Below are 24385 nucleotides of genomic sequence, written 5' to 3' on the forward strand. Positions count from 1 at the left end.
GTGTGTGTGTGTGTGTGTGTGTGTGTGTGTGTGTGTGTGTGTGTGTAGGCGCGTGTTTTTTCTGTGTGTGTGTGTGTGTGTGTGTGTGTGTGTATGTGTGTGTGTGTGTATGTGTGTGTGTATGTGTGTGTATGTGTGTGTCTGTGTGTGTGTGTGTGTGTGTGTGTGTCTGTGTGTGTATGTGTGTGTGTGTGGAAGAAAACATGCCTTTCTTTTCTTATCGCAACACTACATCTGACACAAATAGGGGAGAAAAAAAGAAAAAGAAAAAACACACACAAACAGCTGCCAGTCACTAAAAAAAAAGAGAGGCTAATCTGCAGGTCAAACATTTACACGTTCGTGCACAGATAAGAACAAAAGTCCTCAAGTTTTCCTCTTTTGATATACTGTGAAGCCATGAATATACTTGAAGGAATATTGCTTGTTGGTAAGTGACATGAATTTTTGGTTAGTTTCTTTCCTCGTTCGAGTTTCCTTTCTATGACGGTTGAAATGCGAAATGACATCCACCTGTAAACCTGAGCGTAAAAGGCGACTTATGAACTCAAAGGAAGCATGCATACAAATTGCAGAATATTTTGTCGCCTGACTTACAATCTTCAAGTTTGTCATCATTTTCTCGAGTTTTCATTCATAACCAGCTGGGTAACAAAACACACTGTTCCCCATGTGACAAATCGAGGTAGTGAGAGGGTTTGAGCTTTCAGCCCAAACGTGGATTGTCAAAATAAAAGCCAAACAGGCTGATTATTTGATGTGTGGAACTTTTGCGGCTTTAGATTCGTATTTCCGAGGACAACGATTGTAAGCAATCACTATCAAAGACTCAAACCATGTTGATATATAATTACCGCGGCGACTCATGGTCAAATTGCAACTTATCTCTGTAATCGCAAAATGCACAAGGAAAAGTAATAAAACACTGAGAAAAAAAAGGAATATGCCAAAACCTTACGGAACTATGATGGTAGCTCTGTATTTTCCCCGAGTACGCTAGTACAAGGGTCTGGACAGCAGACTTTAATTGTGTGTCTGTCTGTCTGTCTGTGTGTCTCGACTTAACAGCTTATTGCTGGGAAACTACTGGGCGCAGTTCGTTCAAAAGTTGATACACTAACTTGATAATAGGTCCGATTGATCGTATTAAAACTTCATAATGTTACCTGGGACCTAAATGCGAAATAAATCACAAAAACGACTCTTAACGGCGGGCGGAATTCGCGGTGGGATAGAACTGCGGTTCGGCTCATAGAACGGTGCAAGGTCTCGGCCAACCAAGACTATGGCATACTCGTAGCAAAGCCGCCGAATGGTACCGTAAACCAAGAATAGTGACGTAATTACGTCACGGTCGAAAGTCTTTGACGTCAATGCCTCCCTGTAGTCTTTTTCTCTCGCGCGGTGTGTGTGTGTGTGTGTGTGTTCATTTTGTGCACATGTGTTAGTGTTACTGTTTGTGTGTGTGTGTGTGTGTGTGTGTGTGTGTGTGTGTGTGTGTGTGTGTGTGTGTGTGTGTGTGTGTGTGTGTGTGTGTGTGTGTGTGAATGTCTGAAGAGTACTCGGGTCCAGCGCGAGCGTTTTTTATTTTTAGACTGGAAGAAAAGCGACCAAAAATTTACATTTGACGTCACAGACAAGTATGGCGTGTTTTCTAGAACTACTGACGCGCTTTTAAGGCCCTAAAATTGCATTCTACAAATTACGTTCAGAATAGGGATCCCGTCTGTTATTGTGCGTACTTTTGCTCATCCAAAATAATGACAACAAGTCGCGTAAGGCGAAATTACTAGTTTAGTCAAGCTGTGGAACTCACAGAATGAAACTGAACGCACTGCATTTTTTCACAATGACCGTAGTCCGCCGCTTGTGCAAAACGGAGTGAAACTGACGAGCCTGTTTAGCGCGGTAGTGGTTTCGCTGTGCTGCATAGCACGCTTTTCTGTGCCTCTCTTCGTTTTAACTTTCTGAGCGTGTTTTTAATCCAAACGTATCATATCTATAGGTTTTTGGAATCAGGAACCGACAAGGAATAAGATGAAATTGTCTTTAAATCGATTTCGGAAATTTAATTTTGATCATAATTTTTATATTTTTAATTTTCAGAGATTGTTTTTAATCCACATATAACATATTTATATGTTTTTGGAATCAGAAAATGATGTAGAATAAGATAAACGTAAATTTGGATCGTTTTATAAAAAAATAAAATTTAATTACAATTTTCAGATTTTTAATGACCAAAGTCATTAATTAATTTTTAAGCCACCAAGCTGAAATGCAATACCGAACTCTGGCCTTCGTCGAAGATTGCTTTACAAAATTTTCAATCAATTTGATTGAAAAATGAGGGTGTGACAGTGCCGCCTCAACTTTTACAAAAAGCCGGATATGACGTCATCAAAGACATTTATCGAATATTAAACGAAAAAAACGTCTGGGGATACCATACCCAGAAACTCTTATGTAAAATTTCCTAAAGATCGGTCCAGTAGTTTGGTCTGAATCGCTCTACACACACACACACACACACACACACACACACACACACACACACACACACACACACACACGCACACACACACACACACACACATACACCACGACCCTCGTCTCGATTCCTCCTCTATGTTAAAACATTTAGTCAAAACTTGACTAAATGTAACAAGTCGCGTAAGGCGAAATTACAACATTTAGTCAAGCGGTCGAACTAACAGAATGAAACTGAACTCACTGCATTTTTACAGCAAGAGCGTATACTCGTAGCATCGTCAGTCCACCGCTCGATGCAATGGCAGTGAAATTGACAAGAAGAGCGGGGTAGTAGTTGCGCTAAGAAGGATAGCAGGCAGGTTTCACGGTATTGATTTCAGCCATTTCCCATTTTCTCACACTTCCAGTCAAACATAAAACTGTGAAATACTGTGAACATGGATGTTACTGTAATTAATTAGGATCGGTACCACACAAAACAAAGAAAAAAATTATACGCAGAGTCTTATTTTCCATAGAAAATCAAGCGAAACGAAAGTTGCCCCCAAAACGTGAAAATCTATCAAACAAACTTGATGCAAGCCTAACTCCAGAAAGAAGACAGAAAACCACTAATACTAAATGATTTACATAAAGTTTAAACATATAACAGATTTTCACAACAAAGTTCCTTGCCTGAGGCTGTCTGTATGTTTGCATGATGCTGTCCTTGATCAGAACGCCATTTTCACCTAAACCGGCCGGCGAAATGTTTTTTTTCCACATTTCAAGGTCTCCATACACTAACAAAAGTCACATGTTTTGAAAGTGTATTTATGTGTGTACAAGATAAAAACAGATAAGTACTTCTTTATCATTTTTTTAATGGCAGAAATAAACTTATACTATCGATACCCCCTAATTTAGAAAACGGCAAGAAGAGCCAAGATACCTTCTTTCATTAACAAGGAACACTTTTTTGTTCATAAAAAGACACTCACTCATTTTGATATAAAATAATAATAATCAATTGCATACATATATATATGAATACAGAATGTTAAACAAATCTACTTTTATTTTAAGTGGAAAAAACACACAACAAAAATCACGCACATAAGTGACGCACACAAACTGAAGGCTTACCACCAAAGACTGTGGGTACCCTAACTACTCTCCTCACATAGGGAGGGCGGAGATAGAAGGATCCCTAAACAAAGGCTGCCTCAACACGACTTTAGTAGGTAGCCGTGCCTGCTTGGTCATCCAATTATGCCGCCGAAAAACAGAAACAAAGAAGAACAAGTCGCGTAAGGCGAAAATACAAACTTTAGTCAAGCTGTCGAACTCACAGAATGAAACTGAACGCAATGCAATTTTTCAGCAAGACCGTATACTCGAAGCATCGTCAGTCCACCGCTCGTGGCAACGGCAGTGGAATTGACAAGAAGAGCGGGGTAGTAGTTGCGCTGAGAAGGATAGCACGCTTTTCTGTACCTCTCTTCGTTTTAACTTTCTGAGCGTGTTTTTAATCCAAACATATCATATCTATATGTTTTTGGAATCAGGAACCGACAAGGAATAAGATGAAAGTGTTTTTAAATTGATTTCGAAAATGTAAAGGCACTGTAAGCCTCCCGTAAACCATCACAGAGCTCCCCGAGCGTCTACATACAGTACAAGCATACTTCCATTTGAACGCTCACCGAACGGAAACATCCTGGCTGCTTTCTGTCGAGCGTGAGAAATTTTCAAAGAATTTATTTTCGTGGACTTCTCCTAAACAACAATTGCGCCTCGTTTTGGTGCTGGCCGGGACGGCTGTTATGAATATGATACCGGAAATCACGCCCGGACAGTAAGCCTCCCGTAAACCATCACAGATACTGTCAGGCTTTTACACACAGTACAAACACCCTTCCATTTGAACGCTCACCAAACGGGAACATCTGTGGGTACCCTAACTACGTAAAGAGCGAGCAATTTTTAAAGAATTAATTTTGCAGATTGTCTCGAACACCTTTTGGACCCATTCTGAACTCAGGTCAAAAATGAGTTACTTCCCTTCTATCGATGTAAACTGTCGATAGCCGTGGATCGATGATTATCAGAATGTTTTTGGACCGTAGTGCGTTTTTGCGCTAGACCTAACTTTTAAAATCTAAATAATAAATTGACAGCTTGTTACAACATTCTTTAATCATAAAAGAATTTGTTTTTCATCAAGACAAGATCAGAAAAGCCCGGAAGCAGGGTCACGCAAGGGTCGTCGCAGACGACGGTTTTCAGTGCATATCGCCGTTCCTCTCAACAGTCAAAAGCCATCGCTAGAGTTCTTGTGAACCACAGCCGTTTGTTTCGTGCATAAAAACGTGCTATTGTAGATAAGCTCACATCGAGTCACATTCAAATGACTGACTGACGACTACATTGTGAAAAAGGGAAACTGGATGACACGAGTTCACAATGGCTCAGGGGTAAGATAAACCACGCAAAAATAAATTCTTTGAAAATTGTTCGCTCTTTACGGAGGGCACCTAGGATGTTCTCAATCGGTGAGTGTTTAAATGAAAGGGTGTTTGTACTGTGTGTAAAAGCCTGACCGTATCTGTGATGGTTTACGGGAGGCTTACTGTGCCTTTAATTTTGATCATAATGTTTATATTTTTAATTTTTAAAGCTTGTTTTTAATCCAAATATAACATATTTATATGTTTTTGGAATCAGAAAATGATGAAGAATAAGATGAACATAAATTTGGATCGTTTTATAAATTATTATTTTTTTTTTACAATTTTCAGATTTTTAATGACCAAAGTCATAAATTAATTTTTAAGCCAACAAGCTGAAATGCAATACCGAAGTCCGGCCTTCGTCGATGATTGCTTGGCCAAAATTTCAATCAATTTGATTGAAAAATGAGGGTGTGACAGTGCCGCCTCAACTTTTACAAAAAGCCGGATATGACGTCATCAAAGGTATGTATCAAAAAAACAGAAAAAAAACATGCGGGGATATCATTCCCAGAAACACTCATGTAAAATTTCATAAAGATCGATCCAGTAGTTTGGTCTGAATCGCTCTACACACACACGCACACACACACACATACACCACACCCTCGTCTCGATTCCCCCCTCAACGTTAAAACTTTAGAAGACACTTGCAAGGCAAATTTTCGCGCCGCGGTGCCGATGACGCAAATAACTCTCGCGACAAAACGATTGGTCCGTAAAGTCGCGTCATCAACCGGTTCATAAATGACCCGTGTATGAATGGCATTCCTTCTGTTGTGATGACGTGCGCACCTCGTCATTGATGTGACTTGGAAAACCGGTCTGATTTAGGTACCCCCAAGATCTTATGTCGGAATTAGATACCTTTACCCTACCGATCCAGAACTGCAAAGGAAACGTTAATCAAACTTCTATAATCATTGAAAAAGCTAAAAATTTGATCGAGCATGAAGAGGTAGCGATCGTGTGGTAGCGATCGTTGGCTGACAGACGGCATATTACTCGACAAAAAGGCAACAAAAACATTAAAATCTCACCTGAAAAAAATAATCACAAATCCCGCCTTCGGCCTCAACTGTGAAAAGTGTGTAATATGTCACATACGGCATAGGATTGCCCGGAAATGACAACAAAAGTGAAAGTAGCGATCGTTGGAAACCCCTGACAGACGACGGTCGGACATTCCAAGAAATGGACACGGCGCGGAATTTCGCGAAATTTCGGTCATTGTAAATGCTTTCCTATGAAGTACAGACTATAAAGGTGTGTTTTCAATGTCAAAATAAAATCATGTTATCATTTCTTGTGGTAAAATAAGCTTACTTGGTTTATCTGTGAAGACTTAGTTTTTCGGACAGACAGCTTCCAGTTCTCGATTCGATTTTTTGTGTGCAAAATATGTAATTCAAAATTCATATTTGTGCTTTTGTTTTTGTTTGTATGGTTAGATATTGCAGCTCTGCTATCAAATATGACCATTCAGTGTGAATTGAGTGCCTTTTCGTTTCAATTTTCACATCAATGGTTGGCTTCTGTCATGCAGAAGGAAATGGTGTCTGTCAGGATTCACACGATCGCTACCAAACACATGTGCATAAAATGCCAACAAAACAACTCAAACGATTTTTTTTTTCAAAATTGTATTCAAAATGACACATTTGTGCATTGCATATAAAAAAAAACACTGAGAAAATTGGTTCAGCAAGTTAGAAATCAGAGCACATTGTGCAGTCAATAGAATGTCTCAATACCGTGAAACCTGCCCGTACCTCTCTTCCTTTTAACTTTCTGAGCGTGTTTTTAATCCAAACATATCACATCTATATGTTTTTGGAATCAGGAACCCACAAGGAATAAGATGAAATTGTTTTTAAATCGATTTCGGAAATTTTATTTTAATAATAATTTTTGTATTTTTAATTTTCAGAGCTTGTTTTTAATCCAAATATAACATATTTATATGTTTTTGGAATCAGAAAATGCTGAAGAATAAGATAAACGTAAATTTGGATCGTTTTAAAACAATTTTTTTTTTTTACAATTTTCAGATTTTTAATGACCAAAGTCATTAATTAATTTTTAAGCCACCAAGCTGAAATGCAATACCGAAGTCCGGCCTTCGTCGAAGATTGCTGGGCCAAAATTTCGATCAATTTGATTGAAAAATGAGGGTGTGACAGTGCCGCCTCAACTTTTACAAAAAGCCGGATATGACGTCATCAAAGATATTTATCGAAAAAAAGAAAAAAAGTCCGGGGATATCATTCCCAGGAACTCTCACGTCAAATTTCATAAAGATCGGTCCAGTAGTTTGGTCTGAATCGCTCTACACACACACACACACACACAGACAGACATACATACATACACACACACACACACACATACACCACGACCCTCGTCTCGATTCCCCCCTCTACGTTAAAACATTTAGTCAAAACTTGACTAAATGTAAAAACGATGTTTGGTGGCTTGTTGTCAGGCCAGCATTTTTGTGTTGGTCCTCATGGAGCATATCGCCTTGAGTTTTCATCTTTATCAACATCGGCCTTCGGCCTTGGTCGATAAAGATGAAACCGAAGACGATACGCCCCCCCTCGGGCCCACAAAAAAGCTCGTCTGTCAACAAGCCACCATACATCTTATAATGGTCTTGCGTAAGGTGTGACGTTTTGCGGACCACCACGCCCTCCCTAACTCCCCCCCCCCCCCCTCCTCCTCCTCCCCCTCCTCTCTCCTTCCGTCATTAGTCGGGTAAGTGTTCGTTCTTCTTCAGTACCCCTTTCATCCGCCTGTTTAGCATTTTACTTTCCATGACTTTCTGAACCAAACGGACCTTTGCCAGTGAAATTGCTGTGCTAAAATAATAAAGTAAAACGGAACAAAACCACGCGAAACATGCTGCAGTTATCCACGTGTTGTGACGAGAAAGACAACAAAACAAGCAGTGATTTGAAAATGGAGATCATAGCATCGTGTTTTCTCAACTAACAATGTCTGTATCACAGGTGTGGTGTGGTGTTTTACACCTGTCAGCAGCCTTGACTGCCTGCAGAGTGCTGTACAGAGCAGAGCAGAAGAGTGTTTCAGTGATGTCATCGCAGACTGGAATTACACACAGCTCCTTAACCTGAGCTACACACAACTCTTGAGTGTCATCACTGAGAATCCTACCCTCATGTGCAGGTAGAAACACACTTATCTCAAATGTCTTGCACTCTCTTTTTTGTTTCGTTGTTGAAAAAGGCCCCCAAGGAAGTCATTCATTGAGGGATAGCATTGTTTGTAAGGAATACCTTAAAGGCTGCCCTTTTCGTAGCGTTCATTAATTAATTCCTATTGTTTACATGTGCCAATAATGTAATAAAACTGTACCTAAGGGGATATAATAACGATTGGCTGTAGCTTTCGAACACAGACAAATTTATTTCAGTTTTGCAAAGTGGTGTTGATAGTGTCGAATGTAAACAGAACAGTCTCAAAGTGAAAGTGGATGTTTTCCGGAAATTGCGAAGTTAACAAGAATACAGAAAAGCACGCTTTCCTGCTTAGCGCAATACGCTACCGCGCTAATCTGGCGTGTCAATATCACTACGTTTTGCACGTGGAAGGTGAGCGATTTCCTTCACGCGGGGATTGACGAAGCTGTACTGTCTGTGTTGACAATCTAAAAATAGCCCAAGTCCTGGAGAACTGTTGCTAAACATAGCAATAAACTTTATAAAGAATTAATTATTTCTCGTAATTGGTAAGGACTTCAAACCTAAAACTTTGCAGGAAGCTTAATTTATACATCCCCGCAACGATGGGAACCGCCCTGGAAGTAATTAAAATTATTAAATAGGACTATGTCATCCTTTAAGCGTGTGCTGAACTTGAACAATTTACCCGTGACAAGAAACTAAAATAAAGAAACACACACACACACACACACACCCGCACGCACGCACGCTCGCACACACACACACACACACACATATACACACACGCACACACATGCATACACACACGCAAGCGCACACAAACGCACTCACACAGATAATACACAGTTTTGTTGCTATAATTGTATCGCTCGCTGTTGATTGGGTATTTTGGATGACCGGTTAGATTCACAACGACAAATTGTTTCCCGCCTGGGAAATTCTGTCCGAGTCTAGTAATATTTCTGGTAGTTTTTACATCCAATGACTGATTTTGTGTGTGTGTGTGTGTGTGTGTGTGTGTGTGTGTGTGTGTGTGTGTGTGTGTGTGTGTGTGTGTGTGTGTGTGTGTGTGTGTGTATGTGTGTGTGTGCAGTGACTTTGAATCAAAAAAGTCAGCCTTCCTGTGTCTGGCGAACGCAACTGTCTCGTGTATGAAAGTAGACGATCAGATCGGAAGCATCATGCCTGACCCCCACAGGACTGTAGACGGTGTGGAGTACCTCTGTAACCATACTCAAGGTCAGAATCAACAAGTCGCGTGAGGCGAAAGTACTACCTTTAGTCAAGCTGTCGAACTCACTCGAAACTGAACGCATTGCATTTTTTTCACCGAGACCTTATAGCATCATCAGTCCCCCGCTCGTGGAAAAGGCAGTGAAATTGACAAGCCAGTGTAGCGCGGTAGTGGTTGTGCTGAGCAGGATAGTACGCTTTTCTGTATCTCTATTCTTTTTAACTGTCTGATCTTCTTTTTAATCCAAACATAACATATCTATATGTTTTTGGAATCAGGAACCGACAAGAAATAAAATGGCATTGGCTTTAAATTGATTTCAGAATTTATTTTTATTAATAATGTTCATATTTTTAATTTTCAGAGCTTGTTTTTAATCCGAATATAACATATTTATATATTTTCAGAATCAGAAAGTGATGAAATCCTTTTTTGGATCGCTATATAAAAATAATTACAACTTTCAGATTTGTAATGACCAAACTCATTAATTAATTTGTAAGCCTCCAAGCTGAAATGCAATACCAAAGTCCGGCCTTTGTCGAAAATTGCTTGACCAAAATTTCAATTAATTTGATCGAAAAATGAAGGCGTGACAGTGCGGCCTCCACTTTCACAAAAAGCAGGAAATGACGTCATCAGAGACATTTATCGAACAAAAAGAAAAAAATTCTGGGTATATCATACTCAGAAACTCTCATGTAAAGTTTCATGAAGATCGGTACGGTATAGTAGTTTTCTCTGAATCGCTCTACACATACACACACACAGACACACATATACCACGACCCTCGTTTCGATTCCCCATCTATGTTAAAACATTTAGTCAAAACTTGACTGAATGTAAAAAAACAAGAAAGGTAAGTTATTGGAAAGTTTAATTTATGACAAAACATTAAATTCCCTGATCTTCGACTCAGCGGACGTATAATACAGAAAATAAACTTACTTGAGAAAAATGGTACAGAAACTCGATCAGATGACACAAGGGAGGCAATGATAATTTTAATTATTTTCAAAACTATGAAAATCAAAGATTACATTTCCCCCGAAAGTGGCGTATGGCTGCCTGAATGGCGGGGTCATACATGTAAAAACCCACTCGTGCAAAAAAAACCATACATTAACGTGGGAGTTTCAGCCCATGAACAAAAAATAATAATAAGAAGAGAAACATTGCATCTTTTTAATTTTGAATTTTGGAACATTGGCAGTCTATTTGTGTTCGGATGTCATCCTCAAGGTCAGTTTCACACACGATGAGTGCTATTTTCTGTTACAATGAATTGTTTCCAGCGTTTGCAGTTTGAGCGCTGTAGACGTACATTCTCACAAATCAAAAACCGAAAAGAGTCTCCCGGAAACCGTCACCTTTTAACTTATCCGTTTTTGAACTCTCGTAATTCTTCCTCCTTTGTGGGACCGTATTTTCAGACATTTTGGAAGTTCTTAACAGAGCGCTTGAACTTTAGCTTACGGGCTCGTATGACAAATGTCCAACCCATTTCAATTCACTTTTGTCAACTAAACAATGTAGAAGTCGCTCTGAAGTTGGCGAGGCAAAATCGGGGAGAATTTGCTCATGTGGACACACCCCCCCCCCCCCCCCGCCCCCACCACCCCCCACCACCCCCCACCCCCCCCAGCCCCCCCCCCCCACCCCCCATCCCTATGTTTAGACGACTCTCGTCCGACTGGAAATACTTAGTTTGGAGATGGAGTGCTTAAGAATGTAAACCCATTAGTGATTTGTTTACAGGAGGGGGGGGGGGGGAGGGGGGGGGGGGGGCAAAGGGGTTGGCTCATAACTTGAACTTTCCTTGAAAGACGTTTTTGTGATTTTCAATACAGATGTGGATACGGAGTGCGTGAAAGACACACAAGACGCTGACTACCAGTGCATAGAGAGCAGAACAACAGTGTCCAACTTTACCTTTACCAGTGTGCAAGCACACATTTGCGAGTAAGTCCACTAACTTACTTGAGAAATACATTTAAACGTAGTATCGTTTCATTTTATGGATTAGTCACTCAGTCAAAAGATGAAAATTTGACCAAACATTTTTTTTTCTTTAAAGTTTAAAAAAGACCTAAAGATGTCGTTATAGTTATCGAATTACTTCAGACAGCTATATCATTCTCCGATTTTGTTGTTATCGCTAAGTACACCATGTTTTAATGTCTATCAATTTTCACAAATTTCATTCACATGTATTTTGATTTACAACGACATAGCACTCCTAATATAAAATATTATTCAACTTTCTACGAAGGTATCGTTCTGATACATATGAAAAGCCTTGTATGACTCCCGAGCGGAAAACATGTGCAGGGTTTTCGCAACCTTCCGGGACTGCAGGAGCGAGACTCTGGGCCGGTGTGCACGAAACACGAGGGATGTGTATGTGAACTACATAGAGAACTACCTCACTCCTCCCGAATGCCGCTCACGTGAGTCTTGAGAAATAAGATTACTACATTACAGCCCCTGAACAGGTCAACTTTATGTGCAGACTCAGAAACATGTCCCACTCCCGTGTCACTACAATGGTACGTAAAAGACCTCGGTCATTCTGCCAGAAATGCAGGTGGCTGATTACACACACACACACACACACACACCGTCACACAGACACACACACACACAGACACACACACACACACACAGACACACACACACACACATACACACACACATACACACACACACACACAGACACACACAGACACAGACACACACACACACACAGACACACACACACACACAGACACACACACACACACACACACACACACACACACACACACACACACACACACACATACCTGGGTCGCGCGACTCTTGTTGCTGCCAGCATTCCCCTGGGAGGAAGCGACCCGAATTTCCCAGCAAAAGGATAATACTGTATACAGTAATTAAAATGAAATAAAATGAAACCCTGGGGGAAGAATTAAGACGTGACTGTATTCAGCTTACATCAAGACCTTAACATAACCATGAATCAGTCAATCATTACAAAGCATGCAAGTTCTGAGACAAGCAGACCCGTATTTCGTCAAGAGTTGCCAGTCTTACCACATGGCCCCACGACAAATATTAATAACAAGATGTAATGTGTCTCTGCTAATGGTAACGAGTACATATGTGTGTAGTTGTGGTGTGTGTGTGTGTGTTTGGTTCTGAGACAAGCAGACCCGTATTTCGTCAAGAGTTGCCAGTCTTACCACATGGCCCCACGACAAATATTAATAACAAGATGTAATGTGTCTCTGCTAATGGTAACGAGTACATATGTGTGTAGTTGTGGTGTGTGTGTGTGTGTTTGCGCGTTGGTTGGGATTATGGATGTAATTTGTAAAACAGATGTGACAGTAATAATGGAGTTCACATTGAGGTTAGTTTGAAATGGAACACACGCAAGTTTTTGAAAAAACAATATCAAATTTTGAACCATGAGATCTTTATTAAATAATAAACTGAACATCAGCAAAACATCAAAGCAATTATTAATAAGGTTTGAAAAGCTTGACTTACTTATTATGTTAAATAGTGGATTGAAGGCTGAAAACCTCATTTACAAATTACAACTGAGATGGAGAGGGGGGGGGGGGGGGGGGGGGGGGAGTGCTGAAAGTGTGGATGAGAATACAAAAAAATGGTGATTGACAACAGGGAGGTTAAGATACAATGAAGGTTTTTTTGCAAGGAGAAATCACTGTTTGAAACTTAATATTTTACATTTTAAGAATAAGAGTTTTGGATTGGTTGAATAACTCGACCCCTCAATAAATAGTAGAGCATAGTGCAATTTCATGTTGGCATCTTCTCCACTCAGTGAAAGCTATAACCCAAAGACTGAAGACCAAAGTGCTTTACCCCACTTCTGACCCGAATCACCCCCTTCCTGCTAGGTACACGTGCACTCAAGTTAACCTCTGCTTTGACCTGTGTGCCAGGAGTCGGATGGGAGAGAGAGAGAGAGCGAGAGCGAGAGAGAGAGAGAGAGACACACACACACACATAGACAGAGACAGACATAGAAAGACAGAAGCGGAGAGACTCAGAGGGAGACACAGACAAAGACATACATACAGAGAGAGAGAGAGAGAGAGAGAGAGAGAGAGAGAGAGAGAGAGAGAGAGAGAGAGAGAGAGAGAGAGAGAGAGAGAGAGAGAGAAAACCTGTAACTGATCTCGTGAGAACGGTAACAAAACGAGCCATGTCAGTTCTCCGAACGCATTGCAATAGATGACCGCTCCTGCGGCCATCAAAAAGCGAATACAGTGGAGCAAAATTTCAAAAGACGATGTTCGGAAATAACTGTGTCGGGCTGGTATGGATTGTAACAGAGTAAGTATTCCTGCATTTTATGAGTCGAACTTTCCCACGTGACATTATAGGCCAGTCACTAGCGAGGGGTGTGTTTGACACACGTGGACAAGGAGCACGTGTAGAAATCTTTCACAATTCTTATAAACCCGAGAGAGTTAATTCCAGACTGCACAAACCGCTGAGGAAAAGTCCCAACATCGATCACCTCTATTTCAACGTGTGTACAGTGGAACCCCCCTTTTAAGACTCCCTCCTTTTAAAGACCTTGTATTCACAGACTTTCTGTTTATAACCTCTGTAAAAATGACCCCCATTTTTGAGGCCCCCTCCTTTTTAAGACCCGATTTTCTCAGATTGTTTGGGGTCTCAAAAAATGGGGGTACGACTGGTTAATGTCCTAGGGTAGTTTAACATATTCTAATCGGCGAACTGATGGGTTTCAGGTCCGCCACAAGGTGTCCAGAATGGGAGCAGTGTGGAGCAGGACTGTAGCCCCTTGACCACCAGTCAGGAGACGGACAACTGTTACGGTCAGCTCAGTCACACACTAGAGGTTGGCGTGCCTCGGGTTCTGGACATCGTCCTGGCTGATCCGGCCATCCTTTGCAGGTAATCAAACACAGAGAGACTCAGAGACAAAGAGACAGGAACAGACCTGACAGAGAGAGCGAGAGAGAGAGAGAGAGAGAGAGAGAGAGAGAGAGAGAGAGAGAGAGAGAGAGAGAGAGAGAGAGAGAGAGAGAGAGAGAGAGAGAGAGAGAGAGAGAGAGAGAGAGAGAGAGAGAGAGAGAGAGAGAGAGAACGAACGAACGAACGAACGAACGAACGAACGAACGAACTTTATTACTCAAGGATGGAGATTTTAGGCTCACGCCTAGTCTTACAATCTGTCCCTGCTAAACTAAGACATAAAGATAAAGACAATAAAAGGACAATTGTCAATCGCAATCATACAGTATTACTAACTACAACATTACCTATACGACTACATAATGCATAATAGAACATTGAAATGTACATGTATATCAAGATAATACAAAGGAAAAGAAAATTCGACTCGCACACACACGCGCGCCGCATGCCTGCAATCACGTTCGCACTCAATACAACACACACACTCACACAAACACACACACACATACATACACACACACACACACACACACACACACACACACACATACATACACAGACACACACGAACACACACACATACACATATGCGCACACACACATACGCACACACACATACACACACACACACACACACACACACACACACACACACACACACACGCACACGGACACACACACACAACAACAACTTCATCATCATCATCATCATCATCATCGTCGACATCATTATCATCATCAACAAAATATATAGAGGTTAGTGATAGCAATGCATTCTTGCTAGAAACAGCTTCAGAATGTAACTGTTCGTGACAACAGATATTTGCGAAGCTGCGCTTTGAAGTGTTTAATCGTGCTTGACCCCTTTATCTCACATGGTAGCGAATTCCAAATTGTTGAGCCCGAAAACGCTAAACTGGTTTTATATAAATCAATACGGGGTAGCGGGGAAATTAATTTGTTTGAGCCATATCTGTCTGTTGCTTTCTGAAATAATGATCGCATGTACTGTGGGGTCTCGTTTATTTGTACCTTAAACATTAAAAGAGCCTTATTAAATAATAACTGATCTTTAAGTGATAGAAAATTAAGGCTGCTAAGCTTTTGATCTGTTGATGTTTGTGGACCCGGCATGATAAGTTTAGCTGCGCGACGGTGAAGAGAATTGACTTTTTTTAAGTGAACATCGCTACAACCATCCCAAAGTGTAGATGCATAATTCAGATGAGGTAAAATATGACCAAAATAAAACAACTTGAGTGCTGAGGTATCAGCGTAATGCTTTAATTTGGAGAGAAGGAACAAGTTTTTAGATAAGGTTTTGGTAACACGGTTGAGGTGGGACTGCCACTTTAATTCAGCGTCTATGGTGACCCCGAGAACACGATGGCTGGTTACTTGCTCAATGGGTGACTCATTTAAACTGAGATGAAGATTCAGAGGAGCGAGTTGGTGTTTCTGTCGTGTTGTGATCACCATGCATTTAGTTTTGCCTGGGTGTATAATCATTGAGTTTTGTTTACACCAATCAAATATGTTGTTCAAACTCGTTTGAAGAGAGGTTTCAATAGATTGTAAACTTTTACCGGACGTGTAAAGAGACGAGTCGTCTGCGAAAAGGTCATTAATAACCGTCTTGTCTGATATATAGAGTGGTAGATCGTTAATGTAAATGCAAAATAAAAGTGGGCCCAAAACTGATCCTTGTGGGACGTCGAGAGAGAGAGAGAGAGAGCGAGTGAGCGAGCGAGCGAGCCTATATATATTATTATATAAAACATCAGACGTTGTAAAAGATACAATTGAAAGTCAGCAGAGACTTTCTTATATCCAGTTATACAGACTTTGAGACAGGCTCAGACACAAAGAGACTGAGGTCCATCTACAAACACACAGACACAGACACGAGGAAACAGACACAGGTAGGCAGACGGGTAATCAGGCACACACATACACACACACACACACACACACACACACACACACACACACGCACACACACACACACACACACACACACACACACACGCACGCACGCACACACACACACACACACACACACACAACCACACACACACAAGCACACACACACACACACACAAATACACAAACACACGCACACACACACGCACACACACACACACAAACACACACACGCACACACACACACGCACTCACACACATTTCCTTACCCTCTCACTCTCTCTCCGCCCCATCCCTACTCTCCCCCCTCTCTTTCTCTCTCTCTCTCTCTCTCTCTCTCTCTCTCTCTCTCTCTCTCTCTCTCCCCCCCTCTCTCTCTCTCTCTCTCTCTCTCTCTCTCTCTCTCTCTCTCTCTCTCTCTATCTATCTATACAGTGCTTATTCTGTTACCCTAGTAAAATAAATTTCAATTCAATTCAATTCAATTCTCTGTCTCTGTCTGTCTGTCTGTCTGTCCGTCCGTCTGTCTGTCTATCTGTCTATCTGTCTGTCTGTCTGTCCGTCCGTCCGTTCGTCCGTCTGTCTGTCTGTCTGGCTGGCTGGCTGGCTGTCTGTCTCTCTCTCTCTCTCTCTCTCTCTCTCTCTCTCTCTCTCTCTCTCTCTCTCTCTCTCTCTTTTACATACACGCAAGCACACGCGAACTCACGAGAGACAGTCAAAGACAGACACAAATTCACACGGGAGACACATACACAGACACGTGTACTTATGATAGTAATACTTTTGCAGACATTTGAAGGCGTTCCAAAATGCGACCAATTGTGCGGGAAATATTTCCAAGATCTGCTTCTCGACTGGTCAACAGTCGGACATTCAACCCGATTTTGACATCCTGACATCGGCCATGGATCACATGTGTGATCATATTGACGGTAATGGCGTACTTCGTCCTTCCTTCCTTCCTTTCTCTCTCCCTCCCTTCCTTCTTTCCTGCTGAAGACTTTATGATCATTCAAGGACAGAGAATATTATGAACTAGCAGTTAAGCCCGGCTTCGCCCGGGAGTAAGCGGAGTCCTGTAGCAATTTAAGACGCTCGCTATCCCATTATCATTAGCTTTACCTCCTTTGTTTGGATACAAAAAAAGAGTTATCTCCCTTACCTTCTAGAAATTTCCGGACCTGTCCAGTTAATTTTTCTTTCTTCATTTCTTCCCCTCATAGGAGCAATAGCGAGTCTCTAATATCACTGGCATGATGTGCTTGCTACAGGTGAACAGTAGGCACTGAACTGGTCTTGCACCATATAGGCTGTATTCAATAAATGGGAGGTCCATAATCTGAGAAAGGAAACAATGAATCAAGAAACTAAAACCCAGGTGCACATCTGCGGCACCTAGGGAGTGTACGTGCACACTATCTTGTTCCTGCCTCTTGCCATCTCAGAGGTATGGCGACCACAGACAAAAAAGAGTTATCTCCCTTACCTTCTAGAAATTTCCGGAACTGTCCAGTTAATTTTTCATTCTTCATTTCTTCCCCTCATAGGAGCAACAGCGAGTCTCTAATATCACTGGCATGATGTGCTTGCTACAGGTGAACAGTAGGCACTGAACTGGTCTTGCACCATATAGGCTGTATTCAATAAATGGGAGGTCCATAATCTGAGAAAGGAAACAATGAATCAAGAAACTAAAACCCAGGTGCACATCTGCGGCACCTAGGGAGTGTACGTGCACACTATCTTGTTCCTGCCTCTTGCCATCTCAGAGGTATGGCGACCACAGACAAAAAAGAGTTATCTCCCTTACCTTCTAGAAATTTCCGGAACTGTCCAGTTAATTTTTCATTCTTCATTTCTTCCCCTCATAGGAGCAATAGCAAGTCTCTAATATCACTGGCATGATGTGCTTGCTACAGGTGAACAGTTATCTCCCTTACCTTCTAGAAATTTCCGGAACTGTCCAGTTAATTTTTCATTCTTCATTTCTTCCCCTCATAGGAGCAACAGCGAGTCTCTAATATCACTGGCATGATGTGCTTGCTACAGGTGAACAGTAGGCACTGAACTGGTCTTGCACCATATAGGCTGTATTCAATAAATGGGAGGTCCATAATCTGAGAAAGGAAACAGTGAATCAAGAAACTAAAACCCAGGTGCACATCTGCGGCACCTAGGGAGTGTACGTGCACACTATCTTGTTCCTGCCTCTTGCCATCTCAGAGGTATGGCGACCACAGACAGACAGACAGACAGACACTCTCTTTTATTATATGTATAGATAGATAGATAGATACCTCCGATCTGATTGTTTGCCATTCAAACAAAGCTTGTTGCCTTGACTGCAACCAGTAACTAGCCTGCCACTATGAATATCAAATACATAAAATAATGTCTTCACACCACAATAAAGTGAAAGTGTTAAACCGTGCTGTACATGCGTTTTGGGCGGTTTTGCTTCGTCGTGTTCTAGCATGAAGAGTAAGCTATTCGTGATCAAAAATGTAAAGAACAAATATTGTACATCAAACATCAAACAGTTTTGATGCAAGACAAGTCACTCGATGTTTGTTCTTCATTTTGAAAAGGCCATTTTTAATTCAGCTGGTCGGACAGTTTGACTAACCAAAAGAGTGGATGGTGCTTTACTGGATCCCTTGTGATCCTTCAAATGGCAAACTATGACGGTACGCCGTTTTCACTGTGTGTCGGTACCATCAATACTTCACAATACGTGTAATAATATGCGATATCGATATTATCCTTCTTGTTCTAATTATTGACTTTGCGCAGTCTGTTTAATAATTGGACTACTTGCATAACGCTACCCGTACTGTTCTAGTGCTGATTATGACGAAGGAACCGAGATTATTCGCATTAGACATTTTCTCGAACTTGTAGAGATCGACGTCTTGGTTTGTTTTTGTCTGCTTCGATTCTCATTAAAAGCACAGTTGTGTGTGTTGGATACAGACGTGGACTCCGCGTGCATCAAGAGGAAACATGCAGTTGACCTTCCGCCCTGTGTCACCTCCAAAGCCAGAGCGGCTGGCAAGCATCCATCGTTTGACGACTTTTTGAGTGCCAGGTTTCTCTGTTGGTATGTGGAACTTCTTGTTAAGCCTGATATTAATTGGGCGAAGACGACTTCCCGAAGTCTACTTCATGAAGCTCGCTGCTCGAAGCTTTGACGCTGAATTGTCGGTAAAAATACTGCGCAAAGTCAACTTCGGGCACAATAAAGGACAGTTCTTACGTTTCAGTGTGATATTTGCTGTACACTTTTCTGTGTGATGTTTTTGCCGTGCTCAGTCGGGGTGATATTGGTCGTGTCTGATCCACCCTTTTTTTTTTTTAAAGAGGATTTCAATGCCTTTCTGTGAAATTGTGTACAATCCAGGAGCATTGAGACAACGCTGGGCTGTTTGAGTGAGGTGCTGGACTCGTGTTCCGGGCAAACCAGGAAGATCTACCTTCACTTCGCTCACGACTATCTCACTTTGCCCACCTGTGAGAACTTCACCACAAGTAAGAATTATGCAACTACTTAAAAGTTCAGTCCTTCCCGTGTAAACGATTCGACTCACCAAGGACTAGTGGTTTAATTGTGTATTGTGTGCGTGCGTGCGTGCGTGTGTGTGTGCGTGAGTGTGGAAAGTTATGATATGAATTCCCACGCTGCATGCACATAAAGCAGCCAGGCAGTTGATGTCTGGTGTCGTGTGCAAAACGTTGAGGGATGGTCTTATATACCATGTAAAAGCCCATAGGCAGACATGATAAGGTGAGACGAACTATTTACACATGAAGGACAGTGCTTTCATTATTTTTTCTCAATATTTTTTTTACAGATCAGTTACCAGTTGTGTTCGACACGTATTGCGACCTATTGCGCGCGTGTGTGTGTGTGTGTGTATGTATGTGTGTGTGTGTGTGTGTGTGTGTGTGTGTGTGTGTGTGTGTGTGTGTGTGTGTGTGTGTGTGTGTGTGTGCACGTGTGTGTTTGTGGGATGTCATTGTGTACGCTCGCTTGCACGTACTATACGCAATGAATATAAAGAAGCATACGGCTGTGTTGGCGACTTCAGAGTTTTCACGAAACACAGACTTATCTATAGAATTAGAAGACTTTGATGAGTACATAGGGCCACTGATTGTTCAGGATGCAGCTAACATCAACAGGACATTGACTTTTTGACTTTTATCGAGGAATTTGCGTGCCTGACAATTGTTTTCAACATCATTTTATGTACGCACTAGAGCAGTGCCCTCAAAAATCACTATAGCTACAACAGTGGTGCGTACGTGTGCTTATCTAGACTTTCTTTTTGCAGTCATTTGTTTTGTTGTACGGGAGACTCTCCTATTGTTATCTTCATGACCTTTACACATTTACCATGGTAAATGACAGCGACATTGGAATGTAAGCACATATAGAGCACATTTAAATAATGATTTTGAAATAAATTGTGTGCATAATGACTGATAGATCTCGGTTTGGGTACAGTTGTACCGCCTCCCCCCCCCCCCCCCCCGCCCTCTTGTTTCAATTTATTTTATTTTATTGATCAGTTGATTGACATACTAACTGATTGAAGGATTTAGTGGTGGGCTTTTCTTTGTTTGCTTCCTTGTGCTTATTTGTTTTTATATTTAGTCAAGTTTTGACTAAATATTTTAACATCGAGGGGGAATCGAAACGAGGGTCGTGGTGTATGTGCGTGTGTGTGTCTGTGTGTGTGTCTGTGTGTGTGTGTGTGTAGAGCGATTCAGACTAAACTACTGGACCGATCTTTATGAAATTTGACATGAGAGTTCCTGGGTATGAAATCCCCGAACGTTTTTTTCATTTTTTTGATAAATGTCTTTGATGACGTCATATCCGGCTTTTCGTGAAAGTTGAGGCGGCACTGTCACGCCCTCATTTTTCAACCAAATTGGTTGAAATTTTGGTCAAGTACTCTTCGACGAAGCCCGGGGTTCGGTATTGCATTTCAGCTTGGTGGCTTAAAAATTAATTAATGACTTTGGTCATTAAAAATCTGAAAATTGTAAAAAAAATTTAAAATTTATAAAACGATCCAAATTTACGTTTATCTTATTCTCCATCATTTGCTGATTCCAAAAACATATCAATATGTTATATTTGGATTAAAAACAAGCTCTGAAAATTAAATATATAAAAATTATTATCAAATTTTTTTTTTCGAAATCAATTTAAAAACACTTTCATCGTATTCCTTGTCGGTTCCTGATTCCAAAAATATATAGATATGATATGTTTGGATTAAAAACACGCTCAGAAAGTTAAAACGAAGAGAGGTACAGAAAAGCGTGCTATGCAGCATAGCGTAACCACTACCCCGCTCTTCTTGTCAATTTCACTGCCTATGCCGTGAGCGGTGGACCACGAGTATACGGTCTTGCTGCGTTGCATTGCGTTCAGTTTCATTCTGTGAGTTCGACAGCTACTTGACTAAATATTGTATTTTCGCCTTACGCGACTTGTTCTGTTTTCATTCATTAGTGTTGGCTACAGGAGCAGACGGTTGGACAGGAGGAGTGGGCTCAAATGCCCCCCATCAGCCAGGAGATGCAGGTCCAACAACTTACGTGACTGCAGGAACGGATTGTCCAACAGGACGAGCAAGTCACAGTGGAATGTCATCAGGACTTTTGTGGTTCCTTGCTGCCTTGGGTCTTAAGACTGCTGGTGGATACTTGCAGTTATGATAATGACAGCGTACAACTTATACAGTGAAACCCGCCTTATAAGACCTCCCAAACTTCCCCTTTCTAAGACATTCGATGGAAACTTGCATTTACGAAATTTGACAGCGTACAACTTAAAATCCGCCGTGTAATACCTCCCAATAACGTCCCCTTTCTAAGACTTTTTTGGACTTAAATTGCAGTTATGATAGTTAACAGCTTACAACTTATACAGTGAAACCCGCCCTGGCCTTTGCCACGGTAATACCTCCCAATGTAAATCTCCCCCTTTCTAAGACTTTCGATGAATACTTACAGTTACGATAATTGACAGCGTACAACTCATACAGTGAAACCCGCCTTGTAAGAACTTCCCCTTTCTTAGACTTGTTTGGATACTTGCAGTTACGATAATTGACAGCTTATTACAACTTATACAGTGAAACCCGCCTCGTAAGACCTCCCACACTTCCCCTTTCTTAGACTTGTTTGGATACTTGCAGTTACGATAATTGACAGCTTACAACTCATACAGCGAAACCCGCCTCGTAAGACCTCCCACACTTCCCCTTTCTAAGACTTTGATTTTTCAGACTTTCTGTTCATAACCTCTGTAAAGGTACCTCCGTTTTAAGACTCCCTTTTTTTAAGACCTGATTTTCCCAGGAGGGGGTTCTACTGTACTTTCTTCAGTCTGCATAGTTTCTCAAGTAATCCACTGATTACTTTGTTTGCTTCCCTGTTTCTTTCTTGGGAGTGCAAATATCCAGGGATAGGAGTGATGAGACAAGGGGTAACCCAGCATTTACCTATGCATTGGACATGTACAATAATGTAATTAGTCATCTTCTTCTTGTCGTTCGCCTAGGTTACACTTGGAGTCCAGCTCTGGTTATGAAGCTGGTGGTCTTATGTAGAGCCTCTATATACAGGTCCATCCAGCTTCTCATGGAGGGTCGCCGGCCTGGTCCAGATCTCTCTCCTCATGTAATTAGTCAGAATGTAAATGATCATGCAAATAATTATGTTTATACAATTGTGTTAGTCTGTCCGTTTCTATATGTATGTGTTTGTATTATGCATATGTCTGTATAAGTGTGCATGAGCTAGAGTGTGTGCATGGGTCTGAGCAGCAAAGACGAACGTTTGTTCTGTTTCCCTAAATTTACGTTATTATCAACAGATATCTGAAATTACAATGTTTACACGTTTTTAGTCATGTGGCTCCATTATAAAACAAGAAGGGCAAAGCCCATACGACTCACATGCTTGACCTTGACCTTTACATGACCTTGACCTTCAGGGTCAAGGTCAAATAACTAAACCTAGCAATGACATCATACACTAAGAACTGCTTTACACATTTTTCCTACCAAAATACATGTGACCTTGACCCAAGGTCATCCAAGGTCATGCAACACAAAGCTGTTAATTCAAGACATAGGAAGTACAATGGTGCTTATTGGCCCTTTCTACCATGAGATATGGTCACTTTTAGTGGTTCACTACCTTATTTTGGTCACATTTCATGAGGGTCAAAGTGACCTTGACCTTGATCATATGTGACCAAATGTGTCTCATGATGAAAGCATAACATGTGCCCCACATAATTTTTAAGTTTGAAACAGTTATCTTCCATAGTTCAGGGTCTGTGCCCCACATAATTTTTAAGTTTGAAACAGTTATCTTCCATAGTTCAGGGTCAAGGTCACTTCAAAATATGTATACAATCCAACTTTGAAGAGCTCCTGTGACCTTGACCTTGAAGCAAGGTAAACCAAACTGGTATCAAAAGATGGGGCTTACTTTGCCCTATATATCATATAAAGGTGAGGTATTCAATCTCAAAAACTTCAGAGAAAATGTGAAAAATGTGAAAAATAGCTGTTTTTTAGACAACATTTATGGCCCCTGCGACCTTGACCTTGAAGCAAGGTCAAGATGCTATGTATGTTTTTTGGGGCCTTGTCATCATACACCATCTTGCCAAATTTGGTACTGATAGACTGAATAGTGTCCAAGAAATATCCAACGTTAAAGTTTTCCGGACGGACGGACGACTCGGGTGAGTACTCACTTTTGCTTCGCATGTGAGTCAAAAAACACACATCTACGTCGACTTTGTTCCTGTTGTAATAGTAAACCAGTATATTGCCAACCCCAAGACATGACCGAAGAGTTGAGAATCTGTGTGTGTGTGTGTGTGTGTGTGTGTGTGTGTGTGTGTCAGACAGACAGAGAGAAAGGAAGAGAGAGAGAGACAGTTGGTTGCAGTCAGAGCAAGACACAGAGAGAGACAAATTAAGAGAGAGAGAATAATGCAAAAGACATACACATAAATAATCTCAACCCAAAAAAT

At 41.2% G+C, this 24385-nt stretch overlaps 1 protein-coding gene across 1 annotated transcript; it reads left to right on the top strand.

Moving 5' to 3' along the window:
• The first annotated feature begins 350 nt into the window (after positions 1 to 350).
• LOC138958979 (uncharacterized) lies at positions 351 to 23065 on the top strand. The gene is made up of 10 exons (XM_070330328.1): positions 351 to 430; positions 7997 to 8174; positions 9285 to 9430; positions 11277 to 11388; positions 11758 to 11876; positions 14202 to 14367; positions 17104 to 17246; positions 19288 to 19414; positions 19715 to 19842; positions 21854 to 23065. Exons 1-10 carry the CDS (start codon positions 400 to 402, stop codon positions 22045 to 22047), a joined length of 1344 nt encoding a protein of 447 aa, XP_070186429.1. The 5' UTR covers positions 351 to 399; the 3' UTR covers positions 22048 to 23065.
• The last annotated feature ends 1320 nt before the right edge of the window (positions 23066 to 24385 follow it).

The sequence above is a fragment of the Littorina saxatilis genome, linkage group LG2 (genome assembly GCF_037325665.1).
Source record: "Littorina saxatilis isolate snail1 linkage group LG2, US_GU_Lsax_2.0, whole genome shotgun sequence".
In the NCBI taxonomy this organism is placed as follows: domain Eukaryota; kingdom Metazoa; phylum Mollusca; class Gastropoda; order Littorinimorpha; family Littorinidae; genus Littorina; species Littorina saxatilis.

What these genes read in the sequence shown, in the direction of transcription:
- LOC138958979 (XM_070330328.1), top strand. Translation starts at nt 400, where the DNA reads ATGAATATACTTGAAGGAATATTGCTTGTTG. An exon ending in GTGCAAGCACACATTTGCGA is followed by an intron (nt 11,389 to 11,757) that starts GTAAGTCCACTA and finishes AAACATGTGCAG; the next exon opens with GGTTTTCGCAACCTTCCGGG. An exon ending in AGTGCCAGGTTTCTCTGTTG is followed by an intron (nt 19,415 to 19,714) that starts GTATGTGGAACT and finishes TGTACAATCCAG; the next exon opens with GAGCATTGAGACAACGCTGG.